Genomic DNA, 20,158 nt, shown 5'->3' with positions numbered 1-20,158 from the left:
ACTAATTATATTACTAACTATTTAATTACTAATTATATTACTAACTATTTAATTAAGTTAAATTAGATAATTAATTTATACACTAATTACTCTCTTAATTATTTAATTAATTTACTTAGTTATTAATATTTTAAATTCAGTTAACCAATAATGGTTGAGGCGTCTAGAGTTTGCTTTTAAACTTCTCTTTGTCCGTCCTTGCTGTTCGGCTTCGTTGCTTGAAAGTCGAGCGCCGCTGGGAAGAGAGGGTGGGTTTGGGGTCGCCGGGGTTTTCGTCGGCGGCGGCGAGGTGGTTGAAGTGGAACAGGAGTGTTCGCGTGGTGGGAGTGACGAGGAGGATGGTGAGGGCGCGAAGAAGAAGCTGCAGTTATCTAAGGAGCAGTCGGCCGTTTTGGAAGAGAGCTTCAAGGAGCATAACACGCTTAACCCTGTAAACATTTCTTTCTCTTTCGTTGCTTCGCAGGAGGTGTTGAGATTGCACGAGTCGCTTCTTCGGCTCCTTCGTTGCTGTTCGACTTCGCTACTTCGTTGCTGTTCGACTTCGCTCCTTCGACGACGTTCCCTTCCTGTCGGATCGGACGTTACAACATTTTGATCTGAAGCAACGACGGGAGCTCGGTCGCTCGTTGTGAAGGTATCTTTCTCCCTTTCGCGCGCTTCTTCGGCCAAATCCAGTAAATCCGAGTAGAAACGGGATTTGGATTTACAAGGATTTACGGATTTGTCGGATTTACAGAGCCATTTGCGTTTGGCTGGATTTACCGTAAATCCTACTTAAAACGGGAAATAAATCCGATATCAAACACCCCCTTAGGGTTATGGTCTTCCCTGTTAATTAGGGCTGTACCTGGTTTCCTTGCTGCGTAGATATACCTAGATGCAGTGATCTTTTGTTTTAAATGCGATTGAATAATGTATTGATCCGGTTTGAATACTAAATTACTGCTCCATCAGCTATTTGGTGCAGATGGCGATCAAGTTTGTTATAGTTGTTTAATGGAGTAGTATGGTTTGTGGGCCTATTGGTCAACCTTCTTCCTTGTATAGGAAAATCACCAGCAGTTTAATATGGTTAGATGTTTTTCTATTTCGTAGGGCAGAAGTTTATTATGTTAGAATTCTATTCTAAACTTGCTCCAAGGTTTCTGATCAACGATTCTTTTTAATGTTCTGTGGAAAGTGTTCATCATTGAGACTTTGGGCCCTTGAAGGTGATGTTCTTAATTGTATTTTGGGCTTTTTTGGATCTTTTCCTTTGGCAAACTTACACAACTATTTTTTGTTGCTAAAAAAAGAAGGGTTTTATTTCGCCAGTCTTATGGGTTTCATCTCCATCAATTATAAGATTTTAACCAAATATTCACTGTGTGTTAGAGTCAAGCACTACTGATGCAGGACCACTTAGATGAGATGCTTATGGATTCATTTAGGCATTGCACAACTCTTAGATTAGAATAATTTTTGAATAAAATTACTAGCAATTCTCAACGAAGATTCAAAACAAATAAGGAGATATTTTGCTTAGGCGAAATCACATGCTCTGAGTTTTGAAGCTTTCAAAGTAAATAAGAAAATCAAACAACACAAACTAGTAGGCTTCAAATTAATCCCTAATTTAACAACGAGAATTAGGATGCATAGAAAGTACGCTCAGTTCCTATGATTACTAAGCTTTGAGCAAGAGCAGTGGAAGAGCCCTCCGTGACTGTAATAAAACCAATGAGAATTCAGATTTAAAGAAATAAGTGGCAGGGGAAAGAGAATCCTTTACTAGGGAGACGTGGAGATCCTCCACTCGAGAACTTCAAAGTGTTCGTCAATGGCTTCCGTCAATGCAAATAGGATGCGCTCCACGTAGTCTTCGACGGTGTGGTCAATCTCCGGATTCACATCGAAGAAGGTGGATCGTAGGATGTCAGTGAAGCCGTCGTCGTCCCACGTGATGCCATATTCAGTTTCGGGATCCGCCATTCATGGGTGCTCAGTGGTTAAAACTCCTCACACTTGGTGATGCTCTAGAGAATAATCGAAGAGAAGAAGTTTCTCTGATAATTTTGTTGGTGAGAGAGCCCAAAACCCAAACCTGAAATAAGTTTCAGGTTTCTGTGAAAGAGGAGTTTGGAGAAAACAAAGAAAAAAAAGAATAAGACAAGGGGCAAGAGGGAGTTCGGCCAGCAGCAGAGAGGCTTGGACAATTCCTTCCAAAGTGAATTGCTACAATTGGACGTGAAGAAGACGAATGAGAGAAGGTGGCGAGGAGGATGAAAATACAAAGAGAAAATCACAAACCCGGCCTTATCCAAGGTTGGTGGGTAATACGCAAGCTTCCCTCTCCTAGTGACCTCTCTCCATCAAATACTCAAACTCTCACAAGAGCTTATGCAAGAAGACAATTGGCGGATAATTTTGTTAATCATTCATTAATCATGAAATAATAATCAAAGGGCTATATATAGCCACGTACAATGGACTCAAAGAAATAAACACTCAAATACCCTTTGGGCTTACATGCGACAACTCCCATGAGAGGGGTACAAAGGGAAATAATAATGACACCTAAGCAAATAAGAAATTGCATGAATAAAAATAAAATACAATCATGACTCAGAAATACAAGGACTCGATCGTGGCCGTAGATCGGCGGCCACGTCTCTGATAAACCTTCCACGCTGATCTGATGTCCCCGCCAACTACTTTGGTGTTAATTCTAATTTTCATGTGTTAGTTATCTACCTCTCAGAACTTGTGATTAAATTAATTATTTCCAGTCCATTTTAGATTTTGTTTGATGCCCAATTATTCTAGTACTACATTTGACCTTTTATAAATATTGATTTAGGGTTTATGGCTTATATACTGCTAACTTTCTTTGATGGAAACTTAAGATGTCTTAATCTACAAGTTCTTCCAACTATTATGTCTATTTTCATTTCTTGTTCATAATAAGTTTTTATGACCATGTTCTTTTTATTTTTTTCACCTTCCACATAGAATTGAATTTTTTTAGTCAAGCTATGATAGATTTGACTTTGGATGGCAGTTCACATAATTATGGCTCAATTTGAACTATTTGAAACTGGCTATTGGATGAGCCTAAAATTATTTCATGTATTAAGATTTGATGGTTGAAAATAGACTTTAGTGGATTGAACATTTTTTATGAAGGCTAGAGAATGCGCTTATAGAAGTTTAGATAAAATTGGTGTTGGAGGATAAGCAAGGCAAGAGGGTAGACATAATGTAGCATAGATAGAAGTTATTCATCATAGTTTGTGAAGAATAGATTTAACATATCAAACAATACAACAACAGTAGCATCAATCTTTTATCCCACTATATGAGGTTGGCTACATGAATCAATTTTCTTCATTGTGCCCTGTTAAAAGTTGAATTAATGGAAAATGATAATTCATAAAACCGATGCCAATTAGTTGGGATAATGTTAATGATGATGATGATTATGCGATCCAAATTGATATGATTAACAAAATATACTTATTACTTCTATAAAATACATTATATATATAATTCGCGTGTTTGTGTAGAAATTGTTTCCAGGAGGTGGAGGTAAGGTATTTCAACCAGATTTGACTTGATGAAATGAACAAGTACGAGGATGAAGAAGTGGCTTATTTTGGCTAGTAATAACTTAGTAGAGCTCATGCTCTTAGTTGTCAATAATGAGTGGTGTATCATGGCATTTGCTCCTTAGAGCCATAGTGCATGACCCACGATGTGGTGCACACTATTTTAAAGTTGGTGTAATAATCACATAAAAATGAAGAGTGTACAAAAATTTAAGAGTTAAGAAAGCATATAACATAAAATGCACATCATTCATCACATTAGATTAAATGACCCTCATAATCACCTAGCAAGTTTTGAAAATATCAAATGGGATGCAATTCATCCAAAATAGAGAAATATCAAGTTGCAAATTTACAAAGATACAGGCTGACTAGAGATCTGGTTCTCAATCTCCATCCTCATCTTCATCAGCATCACCATCATAAGCAAAATGAACTTCACCACCATCTTCTTCCCCCACTAGATTATCTTCTTTGTTAACTTCATCTTCTTCATCAAATAATATCCTAGGTGCAAAGTAGGTACACATTTGCTTTCCTTTTCCTTTTATCTTCCCTTAGAAGAATTATAGTTCATAAAATATACAAGCTTATCGACATTCATGCTATACATACTACGCAATAAGGTGTCTTAATAGACTCTAGAAGGAATTTACATTATTCCCATGGTTTAACAAGGCGAATGTCAGAACTGAGTGGTATCGCCTCATCAAGGTGAGATATAAGTTTTGAAATGAAAACAAAAATCATGAATATGACTGAAACCATCGACATATTTTATTAGTACTTAATCATAAATCACATATCAAGAAGAGGAAATAAATATCAATCTTAAATGTTAATCAAAAGTAAAAGTTTGACACAAAATTCAAGATAAACACTCACTTTAAATTTAAATACACCAAGAGAATTTGGATCCATAGTGGCCTCTTTCTCACTTCCAACATCTTTAAGAGAGTCATCATATGTAAAATGCTATCATCATTTGATTGAGTCTAATCAGCTTATCAAATTCTTATCCAATTACTATATTTTCTTCTTACTCTTGACATCAGTTAACTTTGGCTTTAATATGATTTAAATCAAAATGTCAAATTAAAAACAAAACTAAGTAATTTATTATACTTAAATTGCCTTCAAACTTGTTTGAAGCTCCGTCCACTTTTTTCTTCTTTACTTTAATTGATTGCAAAGTGGAAATTACTCCCATTTCAGTTGCCCTTTTAATATTAACAGTGATATCTTCATTCTTATCATTATTAAAGGTCATTCCTGCATCTTTAACATCAACTTTTTTTATCTATTTTTTGTAATATCCATTCTTTATCAAATTTTACAATATTAACCACTAAAACTTGCATGCTTATCATTCTTGTAAAAGCATTTTGCAATATCTCAACATATTCCGTTCTTGTGTTCTTCTGTTGAAGCTGGAGGAGGAATTACTTAAGAGTTAGTATTCTCGTTTTCATCTAAATTAATAACAAATTTATCCAATGGTTCATGAGTTTCTTTATCAAAAGAAAGAAAGTAACTTTCATCATTGGAACCATCTTATTAATCACAGCACAAGCTACTTCTAATCATTTTCTTTGTATTTATTTGAGTTACTTCTTCCGAGCTGCTATACTTTCTTAAATATTCTACACATTTTTTTGAGGTTATCTAGCACTTTCTACATTCTCCAACATTTAAATGTGTGCAAATGATCTTTTAGTCTCTTAACACGATCAATAATTTGCGGGACGCAATTTACACATCAAGTTGGCTTAACTTTTCATTGCACTTTCTCCTGTTATTTTAACTTCAATGCTATATTTCTAAGCTAGATGTTGTCTTCTAGTGCCACCACCCATTCTAATAAAAAAATAATAATAAGATAATTAAGAGAAGAAATACTTGAAAGAGAAATTCAACAAACTTTAATAATAAATAATTTTGGTTTTTCTAAAAAACATTTCACTAGTTGATGAACCTTATTATCACTATGGTTTTTAAAATTGCTGAACTAATAAGAATTGTTATTTATGTACTGGATGTTGTGCAATAACCCTTTGTTCATTTAAATGAACTCAAAGATATGTGACCAAAAGAAGATTTATCATGAATAATTCATTTTAAGTCATTGGTAAGGAACATTGAAATACATAAGACAACACAAAAAAGGGAGAAGGATTATTAAAAAATTTATCACATTACTTAAGGTCTAGTGGATATGAACTCGTCTAATCATTTGCAATATTCCATATAGTTGCATCTTTATGGTTTATAGAATTTCGAAACCCAACCTAATAGTGTTTATTAGGTTTTTAAAGTCCCATGATTAGATCGATACGTATGCACCCCAAAGTATGAAGGATAAATCAACATAATTGAGAATATCAAATAAAATCATTTATAAACTTCATCAATCTTATCTCAACTATTTTGCAACTAGCTTTTAGTAGTGGTCATTGTAAACCTTAACAAAACTACAATGAAAATTCTACAACAACAACAACAACAACAACAACATCAAGCCTTTATCCCACTACGTGGGGTCGGCTACATGAATCCTTTTTCTCCATTAAATTTTTAGAGTCACAATTTAACCATGCTCTTGTTAGCCTAACCCTTGTTGTTCCTATTCATTCACATCTCTTCAAACTTACCTAGTTTTCGGTGCTACTTCTTCCATTTTACAAGAAAAAACCACACTTGATTTTAACAACCTTATCAATGTTTGCTATTATTCGAACATGTGCACTTTGTACTTCTTACTCAATTACTCTAACCTTTTAATTTGAAATCAATGAAAATACACTAACTTGATTTAATTCCAATATCAAACAAAGATTTAAATGATTCAATTTTCCTGAGAAATATATGAAAAATACAAAAAATAAATTAAAAATAAATAAATTTAAAATAATTAAAACAGCATAAAAATACAATCTCAGCAATTATTATAATTTTTTTATTTTCATAAAAGAAATTTAAAAAATCAAAACATAGAGACTCCGGAATGCACTTTCTCCTACTCTCGATCTCAGTTAATGTTGTCGCACTCAACTCAATGATGATCTCTTGTTCTCGCATAGGAGACTCCATCGACATGATACTCCTACCTATGTTCTCTCGAACACGCACTAAGATGATTCTTGTCCTCTAGCAGCCGACTTTGCTACCCAAAAGTTTAAGAGTCAAATGAGCAGATATATTAGATTGAGCAATTGCATTAGGTATATAAGATATATAAGTATAATATAAAATAAAATATATTAATGATATTAATGTAACATAATTATATAAATCGTAAAGGTTCCACCTTAAACGGCACATCTAAAAAAGGCATTAGCCTGCCTAGCGACGATGAGGTGTGAGTCTCTAGACATTTTTTGTGAGCCGCTGATTGAGATGCCCCTCGAGATGTACACCTTAAGCATTTTTTAAAACACGTGATTTTTTTTTTTTCATTTAGATTAAAAAATAAGATGATTGTGATTGAAGAAATACATAATCTCAAGTTTGGAGAAAAAAGAATAATAATAATAATTAGGTGGACAAGAAAAATATGATGAAAAGGGAAATGGCTAAGAAAAAAGATGATGAGGCTTGTCTACTTACATTGCTGACTTCGAGGCCATATCAACAATTACTAGAAACTTCATCTGAAGTTAAGATTCAACAATTGAGAAACGTGAAGTGGACGATTATGGTTATTGCAGAGGTGTAGGAAATAGGCGGAGTTTATCATCCAAGTACAAGAATCATTGTGATAGCTAACGATAAGTCATTGGAGACTTGTAGGAAATAAAATTATTTCTAACAATAGTAAGAACAAAAGCCCTAATTATAACCACAGCTAACAATACTATCAACCTAGCCACAGTTCTAATTGTATCAACAACAATTTAGGCAAGAAGAATCACAATGGCAGTCCAGTCAACTAGTCAACAAAAATAATAATTACAATGATTTAGGCAGTAAGAACAGTTGCATTGTTAGTCAGGGAAACTACTGTTCTAGTAGCAACAACCACAACAACGATTTGGACAACAAAAATAGTTGCAATTGTAGCCTGAATAACAGTCACAATTGCAGCCTAAACGCCAATAACAACATAAACAATGGTAACAAACCGAGGAGGAACTTTTCCGTCTCAATTTGAGAGTACCTCCCACTCCTATGGACAAGTAAAGAAGATCATTCGTGCCATTTCAGGATTTGTACTATTTCTCCTGTTGTGGCATGACAACAGGATCAGAAAATATTATTTTTTATTTCTTCTGCGCTTGATTGTACTGAGAGCAGACAAATTAATCAACCATTGCAGATAATTCATACCTTTTTCCAAGTGGTGAAGGGCTTGTCATTGAAAGAGCAGCGTAACATGAATTTTCTTTGGTGAGAGGTGTTGCTTCCAAATTAGATTATGTATTTCCCTCTCTATTTGAATCGTAACAAATTCAACATCAATTAATCAAAGTGGTGGAGTAGGATGCATAAAGATGAGTGGTTTCTATGCTAATCACTAGTAGCATGCTATTCATAAAGAAAGGCGACAAGAGGTGGATGCTCATCGACTACATGGTAATTAAAATCATAAAAACTATTATTCACCTATGTGGATTGAGGAGTTGATATTAGTTGTAACTGAAGATATAGTTCTCAACAAATGAATCCAAGTTCTGGAAGAGAATATTTGAAAGACATCCTTCATAGCAAGACAAGGTATGTATTCCGGCTCCAATATTCATTGAACTTAAACACATTCAATAAATGTGGAGAATCCCCCTTTCTCCCTCTCTTGGCCGGCCCCCTCCCTTGCCTTTTCCTCTCTCCAATTAATTCCACACCCCCCTGAAAGTTCGTTCGGGATGTTAAGCCCTATGAACTTAGTCCCAAGCTAACCAAGAGGGGGGGTGAATTGGTATTTTAAAAAATTCTTAAGACAAAGAAATAAATTCACAAACCAAATCACACCACAAAACCAAAATGCGGAATTTAAAAGTGCGGAAGCAAAAATGAGAACACAAGATTTATAGTGGTTCGGTCGACTCGACCTACGTCCACTCCTTGGAGGCACCCTCCAAGTATTGCACTACAAAACGTGACTCTCCTTTAGCCCGCACAGCTAGGCGGAGAAGCCCTCACAAGAAACTCCTTTTTGCCACCCCGGCAAGGCAGAGAACCTACCTCTTTTTGCTTCCTCCTGAAGCTGGCAGAGAACCACAACCAAAGGCAAAACTCCTTACCTCTACCGACCCTTCCACGGACGAGAAACTCCAGACGAAAGACAAGCAGAGCGATCCTTGAGCAACCCTTGTGAATCCCCTCACAAGCTCCCCCTCACAAGATCCTCTCTCTCTCCCTCTCTCTCTTTCTCTCCTCAAGGTCTTCTCAGGTCAAGGCAGCAGCCAAAGGTCTTCAAAAACGTTGAAGAAGAGCTCTTTAAATAGAAGAGCTCAAGAGGAGCTCATTAATTGCAAGTAGCCGACTTTATCGTCCAGGCCGATAAGGACATCGGCCTGGCCGATTAGTACAAATCAAGGAAGATCGGCCAGAGCACAGCCCTGGGAACAGTCCTGGACGATTGAAATTTGGCCTGATCGTCCAGGCCGATCTCACGATCGTCCTGGCCGATTAGTTCAAATCAGAGGTAAATCGTCCTGAGCACAGCCCTGGGAACAGTCCTGGCCGATTGAAATTTGGCTAGATCGTCCAGGCCGATCTCACGATCGTCCTGGCCGATATGATCGTATCAATCATCCTTAATTACTCCCTTGATTTCCTGATCAATTAAGGCATAATTTGGTAATTTCGTCCAGGCCGATCCTGGAATCGTCCTGGCCGATAATTTAAAATTCAGTATGCCTAAACTGTCTAAGGCGGCTATATCTTTCTATTTTGAGCTTATCGTCCTGGCCGATACACGTATCGTCCAGGCCGATAGTTAATGTCGGCTGCCTTAATTAAGAATCCTTAATTTAGACTTTCTGTTTTAAGCTGATCGTCCCGGACGATATAAATATAGGCCGGGCCGATGTGGACAAAAACAGAATTTCTAAGCCTCTCAAGTGTGTGTGTGAAGGGTTACTTAGCATCAGTTTTTTTGATTACAACAAGTAGACTCAAAAGGTAAAAAATAAAATTACAGACTGACTCAACCCTAAACCTATGCGATCCTGGACTTGGCTTCCTCTTGATCGTCCGATCTTCGATTCCTGAAAAGTTAGAAGCAACAAGTAGTCCAAGAGAAACAGTGTTTGTCAATCATCAAAACATAAGACATGAAAAAGTAGATTTGTAACACCCCTCCTCCCCTCCCACTCCATAAATTCACCCATTAAACCTCCTAAACTGCTGGCCCCCTCTCTCCATTCCCAACCTATTAATTTTCCCCCCATTAGGGAGATTTGAATTTCAGATATTCCCTCTTTCCCCACTTACAAAAAATCTGAAATTAAATTCAGACTTTATTTTCCCTCCATCTAAACTAAAGGCCAAATCAAAGAGGCTTCACTACTAGCCCTAGCCAAAACTATTCAACCTCCCTCCTCTCCTCTTCCCCACTACCCAATACACAACCAAGGGCTAAGCTTTACAAACCGGCCTATTCTCCATGAATGATCGATCCTGAAAGAGATCACTGCTTCGCGTATGATCCCCAAGGATGAGTGGATATTCTCCAGACTTCCTTCTTCAACCTCAACTTAGAAATCGACGACACCATTGACGATTAAGTCGACCGAATCCTCTTCACCTTGACGTTTGCTATTGAAGAACACTAACGCTCCGGACTTTGGCGAATCATCGGACATCCACCCACTCCTCCTCCGACTAACTCTTCGTGGATCAAGACCGTAGGCATTCTCATCCTTTTGGTGGCATCACTAGGTTTGCTGATATTATTCCCCCGCTGACCCGACCCTCAAGAGTGAAAGTGAGGGAAACTCGAGGTGAAATTTTTATTTGTTAGATGATTGATTCCTTGTTATCCTGCTTCTAGTGTTATTACGAATTTATTATTATTTTAAATTGTTATGTTAATCTTTCATGTAATCAAATACCAAAGCATAATTGTAGTAACTGGATCCTTATCTTGGTGAAATGTTGAGTTTACAATTACCAAAGCTTTACAATTTGTTATTAATTCCTAAGCAATTCCTGTTTTCATATATTTTTCACATCATTTGGTTGTACTTGGAGAAGGATAGGCTGATAGACAAGGGTCAAAAAAATTGTGCTAGTCCATTATGGGATGTTCCATATAGTTCAAAAACTTGACGAGATGCAATTCAGTTTGACCTAGCTTCCTACAAAACAATTTTCGTTATGAATTCAGAAAATTATAGTTATTTAAACTTTCATTTTTAAACAATGAGCGAGTTAGGAGGGTGGTTTCTATCATGCAAGATCTTAGCATTGATCAAGAAGATCATTTGCTTGATGACTATGTCGTGGATATGAAGATCACCTTAACATCGGTTAAACAAAGTTTTTTGGTTGCTCCTACAGTCCTACTAGTGGATGTTATGCAGATCATGGAGTATCCATATTTTTATTGTTAGCACTTTTGCATGTCATGTATCATGAGTTATTGACTATGTCTCGCTCAGATGGAAATATTAGCGACTTAGTAATTCCAAGACCTTCTATGATTTATTGCATCGTTATTATTCTCTGAACATTTGCACTAGAGGTATCTACGTCATTATACTTCAGAGGAGACTTATTTTCTGTCGGTGGAGAGACGAGTGCCATCAAGAGCATCATGGAGTTGCTTTTGCTTGCTATTGTTTGGTTTCCACTATTAGATCCAACTACATGATGATCATGCTTGTGATATTATATACTTTCCATTTGATTTTAAGACATTTTAAGCAACGCTTATTATTACGTTGTTTGTTCTGCATATTCAATTTGTTACCTTTATGTAAAAGTGCTTGAAATTTACTTCATTCATTTTGGTTTTTTCAGTATATTATAAGAAACCATTTCATTTTTAACTAAATTTTTATCATAAATATTGAGTTTTCTGCTTCAAAATTTAGTGGAAGCAATGTTCTCCCATGCAATGTTTTAATTAGAGGCATATGGCGAGATGTTTTACTTGTCATGAGATGAGGTGTAACCCTTGAGGCATGGAGCATAAGTGCCATGAATTATACTGGGTGACACTTTTAGCCTGTTGGGCATATGCCTCGTAGGTGAAATGTCTTTCCTGTATATCACGATGCAAATTTACTTCACTTCGGTTCACGCTAAACTCCAATCAAGCCCCAAGAATGCCTTTCAAAACACAGGTTCCATTTGTGAAACATAGATCTCATTGTGTTAAGTAGAGTGTCTCTGGCAACTTGGCATTCAACCTAAACATTCTTTCTTTTCTCTCTTGACACTCTATTAATATTCCAAACATCATATTAATCTCTCCAATCCCATCGCTAACGATCTCTCTAAAACTTTGCAATTAGTTGCATTTTATTCTTTCTTACCAATATACTACTTTTGCTAAATATACAAAATTCCTGAAAGAAAGTTTATGACATAAATGAGACAACAAATTTTATTTTTATTAGTAATGACTTTTGAAGAATGATCTATACTACAATAAGTTGTATTTATCATTCAAGGGATATCCAGGAATAATTTAAATAACAAGCTGATTTGATCTATATAGGGTATCACATGTTCCGTGCTACCCATTTAGCCTTAAGGCAAGCTCTAATGGGCCCAACTAAATGGACACGCAAAAAAACACAGAAAATGCTGGCTTCCACCTCCATTGTTGCCGATGGGAACCAACTGTGCTTGTTGGCTTGCCCCCCACTGCCAAACTGGGTCTGGCCCCATTATCTATTTGGATATACATGGACAATTGGGGTTTTAAGTGCTTTAATGAACAACCTTACAAAGCCCTTAAAAAATCGAGACTTGCGTAGGTCCATGGTGAGTTTTTAGCAGATTCGGGTAAGCCCATTTAGCAACCCTATGGTTTTTGCAATTGTGATGCAATGAATTGTAATGACTAAAAATATATGAAACATGTGACAAATGATTGGAAAACCACAAAGCAGGAAATGCAATTTGTAGCATTTAAATCTTGATTTCTTACCTTAGGCATTAGCCCATCAATTCATTTTATAGGATGCAGCTTCTTAACCATCTATCTTTTCTCTTTGGTATGATTTGACATTTAACATTGTCATTGATAGCTTCCAAATCCTGGATAAGAAAAATGGAGAGTTGCATTAGGTAATTGACAGGCAGCATAAAACTTGTCGAATAATCATAACATGAATCGTTCAATGTAGTGTTAATTATAGGTGTTCCCAATAAGCAATGCATTTTTTACTTAAATATAGTGAGAAGTGTACAAAGGTCGTTGCACTAGCGCCCGAGTATAGTATGAAATAGGCAAGAATTCTCACATCACAGGCGAATGTATGCAAACAAGCTAGTCCATGAAATTAGAATTAAGATCAAAATTTGGAATATTTGTTTTCTTTTAGGCAAATTAATGGAGTTCATTGTTATGATCCATAGGAAGATAAATATTCTATGCATTCGGGAAATTAAATGGGTTAGAGAGAAGGCTAAGGAGATTGATAGTTTAGGGTTTAAATTATGGTATTCGGGTAGGATTCGTATTAGAAATGGGGCAGCTGTGATTATAGATAATAGATTGACGGATAATTTGGTAGAAATTAATAGGATTGGAGATAAAATTATAGATTTAAATATTGTTGTTGATACTAAGATTATTAATATCATAAATGCTTATATTTTTTAAGTAGGTTTGGATATCCATGCAAAATTAAAATTTTGGAATAACTTAGAAGAACTAATATAGAAAACACTTCTTGAAGTGTTTTTGTTGGAGGAGATTTAAATGGACGTATTAATAGGGAGATAGAAGATTTTAAAATCATGCATGATAGTTATGTGTTTGGAGCGATTGATGAAGGTGGTAGGACTATGTTAGATTTTTCTCCATCTTATGATTTAATAATTACTAATATATTATTTAAGAAAAGTGAGGAGTATCTCATCACTTATAAGAAATGATATAATAAAATTCAGATTAATTATTTTCTTAAAAGAAAATTAGGTTTTTTTATATTGCAATGATTGTATAGTTATTCCGAGTGAAAGTTTATGTATCAACTTCTCTTATTAATTATAGACTTTATGATGAAGGGTGGAATGTGAAAAATAAAGTAATATTGTTTTAGTGTTAGATGAGAGCATTTAAATAACACTAATAAAAATATTTTTTAAATTAAGATTCAAGATCTTAAGATTTTGGCTATACATGAGAAAGCTATTGTTGTGGGAAAAAAAGCTAATGATATTAAGAAGGTTGCAAATGATTTGTTTGTAGTATCAAAAGAAAAAACTCTTAATAGTAAAAATAGTTGATGGTAGAATCAAAATATGCAAGAAAAATCATAAATAAGAAGATTTGTTATAAAAATGTGATTTAGATATAAAAAAACTGAAAATTTTAGGAAATTTATAAAGAGGCAAAAAAAGTATTATGTAATGCAAAGAATTTTGCTTTTAATGATTTTTACAATATATTAGATACTAAGGAGGGCGATATATATAAGTTGACCAAACAAAGAGATACGAGAAGTAAGGATTTAGCTCGAGTGAAGTGCATTAAGGATGAAGATCAAAAAGTGCTTTTAGTAAAAGAAGATATTTAATAAAGGTGGATGAGATGTTTTGATAAGCTTTTCAATAAAGATTATGAGAATATGATTGACTTTAGTGATGTGAAACCAAAGTCATGACTCATTAAAGTGAAATGAAAATGAGAATATTCAATGAATGGGACATTGAGTGCGGGCGATTGATTTCGTGTTGTGGATAAGAAAGAAGAAATTTAATTTTTATATTTAAATAAATAAGAATTTTAAATATGAGAAATTATATTTTAAAAAATTTATAAAATATTTAAGACATTTGCATGAGGATAATACAAGAAATTATTACGTGTGTTCGATTTGTATATAATTTTTTTAATCGTACACATTTTCGGCGTGTCCGACACGTGTCAGAGTTATGTAGGACTTGTGTCATGTCAGATACATGCTGGACACTGCATGCCTCTTTGAAGATAAGTGTCAGTGCATCATAGGTTGTTTCTTATGTTTAAACACAAGGAGGTTGGATCAAGTATTTTCTTATTTTAGTTTGATTACATAAAGGAGCATCTTTAAGCCCGTATCTTTTTTCTTTAGTCATGGATGTTGTTACTAGACATTTACATGAGGATGTACCCTGGTGTATGTTTTTCGCTGATGATATTCTTCTTGTTGATAAGATTAGAGAGGGAATTCAAGGTATACTGGAATTATGAAGATCAACTTTAGAGTCTAAAGGTTTCGTTTGAGTAGATCGAAAATCGAATACATGAAGTGTAATTTTAGTAATAGTATATCTAATGGAGGGATTGTGACTTTGGGTGTTCAATTCATTAATAAGAGTGCACGTTTGAGATATCTTGGGTCTATTGTCCAGAGTGATGGTGAAATAGATAGGGATATTATTAGTAGAATTCAAGTTTGATGGTTGCAGTAGAGGAATGTATCGGGCTTGTTATATGATAGAAAAGTACCCCTCAAACTTGAGGGAAAATTTTATAAGATGATGGTGGGACCTGCAATGCTTTATGGAACAAAATGTTGGCCATTAAAAGAGAATCATATAATTAAGTTAAGTGTTGCTGAGATAAGGATGCTCAGGTGGATGAGTAGTTTTACTCTTAGAGATAGAATGTGAAACAAGCATATACATGAAAAAGTTGGAGTAGCTTCGGTGGAAGATAAGATTTGAGACATAGAGAGTCGCCTTAGTTGGTTTGGTCACATAAAGTGTCGGCCTTCTGATGACCCGATTAGAAGAGTAGATATATTAGATTTGGCCTATGTTAAGAGAGGTAGAGGTAGACCTAAAAATACTTAGTTAGAACATTTTAAAATGTCTTTTTTTTATTAGATTTAAATGAGATTTTGACTCTTAAAATGACACGATAGAGAAAAAAGATTCATGTAGCCCACACCACATAGTGGGATAAAGGTTTGTTGTTGTTATTATTATTGTGGTATGATTTAACATTCAAGTCATTGAATGAACTGAAATTTTAACTATATTCTCTTTATGTTGTAAAACGTACAACTGTTTGCTGAACTAATTCCTTGTGGTAACTTTCTACGATTTTCTTGCTCTTTTAGCCTTTATTTTCTAGAGTGTTTCTTTCCATTTTGTTTTAGTATTCTCTTTGTTCTTTGATTGTTTTACCAACATTTTGTGCTTTGCAGATTTCTAGAGCTAAGATGTCGACAAATGCTGTGAGAGGTCTCAATGTTCTTCCAATTTCAGAGTTGGAGAAGAATGAAAATTCTAGCAAGGGAAATTTTCCCAAGTCTTTTCTTGAGAATTCTATTGTGAACCCTGACAATTATCAGAATGTGAATTCTGCTTCCATGCTCTCAGCTGCACAAAATGGATCTGGAGCTGAGATTAATGGAGATGTGGTCGGAAATGCAGAAGTTGAGTACATAGAAACTGAGAAACTTACGGATCTTCTATCGGTGGATGCAACTCTTAATGTATTCTATTTCTTATGTCTTTAAAATGCTTATCTAAAATTATTCTACAAAAGAAGTGTCTAGTTTATCCCACAACTGGGTATAACAGCTGCTTATGTTGTAATCTCTTTCATGAAGACTCTGTTGGCAAGGTTGGACTCAAAGGATTGGGTTTCAGTATGTGAAGCACTCAATAATGTGCGCCAGCTTTCAGTATATCACAAAGAGAAGCTGATTGATTTTTTGTGAGTCATCCATTCATTTGTTTAAATTCTGGAATTGACCTGTTTTCATAGGTTGGCATGTTTTATTTTGATTGACCTTGCAATGTTTTCTATTCAGAGGAGATTTGATTCCAAAGATTGTGAAATCCTTGAAAAATCCAAGAAGTGCTGTTTGTAAGACTGCAATCATGACTTGTGGCGATATCTTCAAGGTTTATAATGATTTGATAATTGATTTTCTTGATCCTTTGGTAAGTATAGCTTACTAAACTTTCTAACGTTTTACTTGAAAATATCATTTGAGCTACTAAGCACTTTTCAAGACATGCTTCACAGCTTTCTATGCCATTTAACCAAACTTTGTGTATATTTGTTATTTACTCAGCTTGTACAGTTGCTCCTCAAATCTTCACAAGACAAGCGATTTGTTTGTGAAGCTTCAGAAACAGCTTTAATTGCTATGACCACTTGGATCTCTCCTTCTTTGTTGTTACCTAGGTTGCAACCTTATCTTAAAAACAAGAATCCACGTATACGTGCAAAAGCATCTATGTGTTTTAGCCGCAGTGTTCCAAGACTAGTAAGTTTGTCCCATGCTTGTTTTAGATTTCTTCATGGTTGGCCATTACTTCTCATATCTGATTAAACTGGTCATTTCATTCACCTTCTTGCATGTTTGGATTGTTAGTTATCTGTTAGATCTAACAGTGACTTGACTGTGAAATAGCTATTATTGTGCTTTGTACAAATTTTATTTGTTCTTTCTTTTTTTCCTAACATTCTAGTCTGCTGTCTATTTCATTCTAAGAACCACTTTAATTTTGTTGATTTTTATGGGTAGCCTCCTTTTCCTTTAATCCTCGTGATCAATAGTAATCCAAGAGGAAATACTTGAGTTTGCAAGCAACCCTAGCAATAATTGATAAAAGCAACGGAAATAATGCGATATTCGCAATGGAATCAATTGAAAACGAAAGATTGTAGTAGTGGATTCAAAGCAAAAGCAAACACAAAGCAAGATACAATTGATCCTCAATTCGAGAGGAGGATCATTCTCTCCCAATCTGTAGGCGATGAGTAGAGCCCAAGACACCAAAGAAACTTCAAAAGAAATAAATCAAAGCATAACCTCAACCCTAATCCCCATTCTCATACTTAAGGCATATAATTAATTATTTAAAACCAAATTACTCCCTTGCCCTTGCCGCCCCCTCCTCTGCCTCCAATTAGTTTGAATTTGAATCCCTAGTGGATCCCACTCCTCTCTCTCTCTCTATGCCGCCGCCCCTTCTCTTGTAGCAAAGGACCAATGAGGCCGGTTCCACTAGGGACTGGTCTAACACATACCTAACTATATTTCTTTGTTTAAACGGTATCAGTAGCTCTGACGTGCTCCTTGTTAAAATTCTTCTGAAATTACATTGATGTTGCTTCAGGGTGTTGAAGGGATCAAAGCGTATGGCATTAACAAGCTTATCGAGATTGCAGCATCTCAGCTCATCGATAAGCTTCCGGAGTCTCGAGAAGCTGCTCGAGCCCTTGCTGTGGAACTGCAAGCTTTTTACGAGACATCTAAACTTTCGTCGAGTGAAGACTCCTCACAGGAGCTGGACTGTCTTTCCTGGGAAGCCTTCTGCCAGGCTGAGCTTTCTGCTTTAAGCGCTCAGGCCATTCTTCGAGTGACCTCTATCGCAAAGGAGGGATCAGTGGCGGGTTGCTAACGCAAAGAATCTCGGTACCTTATCTACCTACACCTTTTGTACATTTTGAAGCAGAGAACTTTGAGAGAAACTGAAGAGAATATTGCTTAGCTAATTTGGCAGTTAAGGTTTCGGGTATTTTGATTTGTATTAGCTTGTTGAGATTACACCATCTGTTTCAGTGTGCATTTGTATTAGCGAGTAAAGCTTTAGGCAATATCATCAATTCTGAGCTCTTGCTTTTTTTTTTTGTGACATTTTGGCCATTTAAGTCAAACTCACACACACAACACATACACAAAGACTCGAACCCAAGACCTCTTAGTTGGAAGCATAAGCTCTCAACCAACAGGCCAAGGTGAGCCGTGTTGAGCTCTTGCTTCTTTTTTCAAGTCTATGTTGGTATTAAATTTGGCATGCGGTTGTTGAGGTAATTTTTATATAAAAGAAATGTAAAATCCTAAAATTGTTTTGTGTATTTTTAAAAATAAATTAATTTATGGGATTTACATGCATACCATTTTATTTCATGCTATTTGTATATTTAATATTCAAAGTTTTAATATTACATTCATGCCACTCATATAATTTTAATAACAAATATATCTCTTATGTTTTATTCTTGCCACTCATATTATTCTATAAGTTTTAATATTTCATTTTATGCACTTATATTTGTTCTATGGTTGTTAAACGTGTAATATCAAAGTTTTAGGTGTTAGATATATAAATAACATGAAATAAAGTGATATGTATGTAAATCACCTTAATTTTATTAAAAAAGAAATTTTAAAGCATCTTTTTTTCTTAAAGATGCAAAACAGGTCCTTAGATAATTGAGCAAGTTTAAATTAAATTTTTAAAGATTGATATATAAATGAAAATTTGGAAATTAATCCAAACGTTTATTAACATTTATGAATATGAACATTTCTTTTTTAAAATAAAATATTAAGATTTTAACCAAATAATTTTAATGATGATATGAATGTTTAATAAATCAATTATTTTGTATGATATGTACTTCAATACTTGTTTATAAATATAACGGAAATGTTGAGCAAATAAAAATATTAAATAATCACTTAAAGTTTTTTATTAAAAAAAACTATTTATTGAATTATACGTATATGTCCTCTTCAACGAAACGGATGGCGAGAAGAGTTTCGGCTGTTTGTGCCACTAGTATGTTCATGGTCCCACTTAGGTAAGGGGTCACTATTTCATGGACACAAATGAAGTTTTTCTTATCTATTCGGCATGCATTAAGTAAGCATCCAACTACGAATTCTTGTAACCTGTTCGTTATTAGTGACTGATTGACATTCTATATTTGTTGTTTTGACTTTTGATACTTTAAATAGTTTTATTTTTTTATTTTTTTTTAATTAAGGGCAAAGCCTAATTTTCATAAATGGAAAAGACTAGTTACATGTATAAAATAAAAGGACAAAAAAAAATCAAAAGAGAAGTTAAGCCACAAAAAAGACAAAAAAGCTTACCAAAAGATGCAAAAAATATTACACATGTAAAAAGGTAACAAAAATAAATTAGGCATCAAACAAATAAGACTTGTCAAGAGAGGATTAAGGCTTAGGAAGTAAAGAATTGCATTCAATGAGCCCAAAAAAAGTCCCCAGATTGAATAAATTGCCGTAAAAATTAAGTTGCAAAGAACCGCCATCCAGGGGAAATGAGAATGCAATTCGAACATCATTGCCCGCCAAGAAACCTCATTTTCATAAGTCTCCGATCTAAGCAAAGCCAACCAAAGATGGAATACCTCACTGCATAGTGTTTGTGCCAAACTGAATTATGTCAAGATACCTCATTTTCATTTATATAAAAATCTTGCATAAATATATTAAACTTTCCCACGATACCATCCGCCCAACTTAAGTAATAAGCACTGCCATCTCTAACAATAGGAATTTTAGAAATAACATTTTGGACCTCATAGTGGCAGCCTGGAGGGAAAATCCAACCAGTAGAATCATAAAGCTTGGATAGTGGAGGGATTTTCATAAAAAGCGTACAGTAGGGATTGATGGTGTTGAAGTTCA

At 34.9% G+C, this 20,158-nt stretch overlaps 1 protein-coding gene across 3 annotated transcripts; it reads left to right on the top strand.

The window, feature by feature from the left end:
• Positions 1–493: 493 nt before the first annotated feature.
• On the top strand, positions 494–18,344 carry LOC110113690. Of its 3 annotated transcripts, XM_020846364.2 has the most exons (7): positions 494–634; positions 955–1,071; positions 15,910–16,192; positions 16,310–16,416; positions 16,514–16,646; positions 16,781–16,975; positions 17,832–18,344. In XM_020846364.2, exons 3-7 carry the CDS (start codon positions 15,917–15,919, stop codon positions 18,114–18,116), a joined length of 996 nt encoding a protein of 331 aa, XP_020702023.1. In that variant the 5' UTR covers positions 494–634; positions 955–1,071; positions 15,910–15,916; the 3' UTR covers positions 18,117–18,344. The 3 variants fall into 3 exon arrangements, with proteins under 3 accessions (XP_020702023.1, XP_020702024.1, XP_020702022.1); XM_020846365.2 differs by lacking the exon at positions 955–1,071; XM_020846363.2 differs by lacking the exon at positions 955–1,071 and having other exon boundaries at positions 15,902–16,192.
• Positions 18,345–20,158: the final 1,814 nt, after the last annotated feature.

This window comes from Dendrobium catenatum, unplaced genomic scaffold (assembly GCF_001605985.2).
Source record: "Dendrobium catenatum unplaced genomic scaffold, ASM160598v2 fragScaff_scaffold_624, whole genome shotgun sequence".
In the NCBI taxonomy this organism is placed as follows: Eukaryota; Viridiplantae; Streptophyta; class Magnoliopsida; order Asparagales; family Orchidaceae; genus Dendrobium; species Dendrobium catenatum.
The sequence above is the reverse complement of the archived record's forward strand: the minus strand, read 5'-3'. Positions and strand labels throughout refer to the sequence as shown.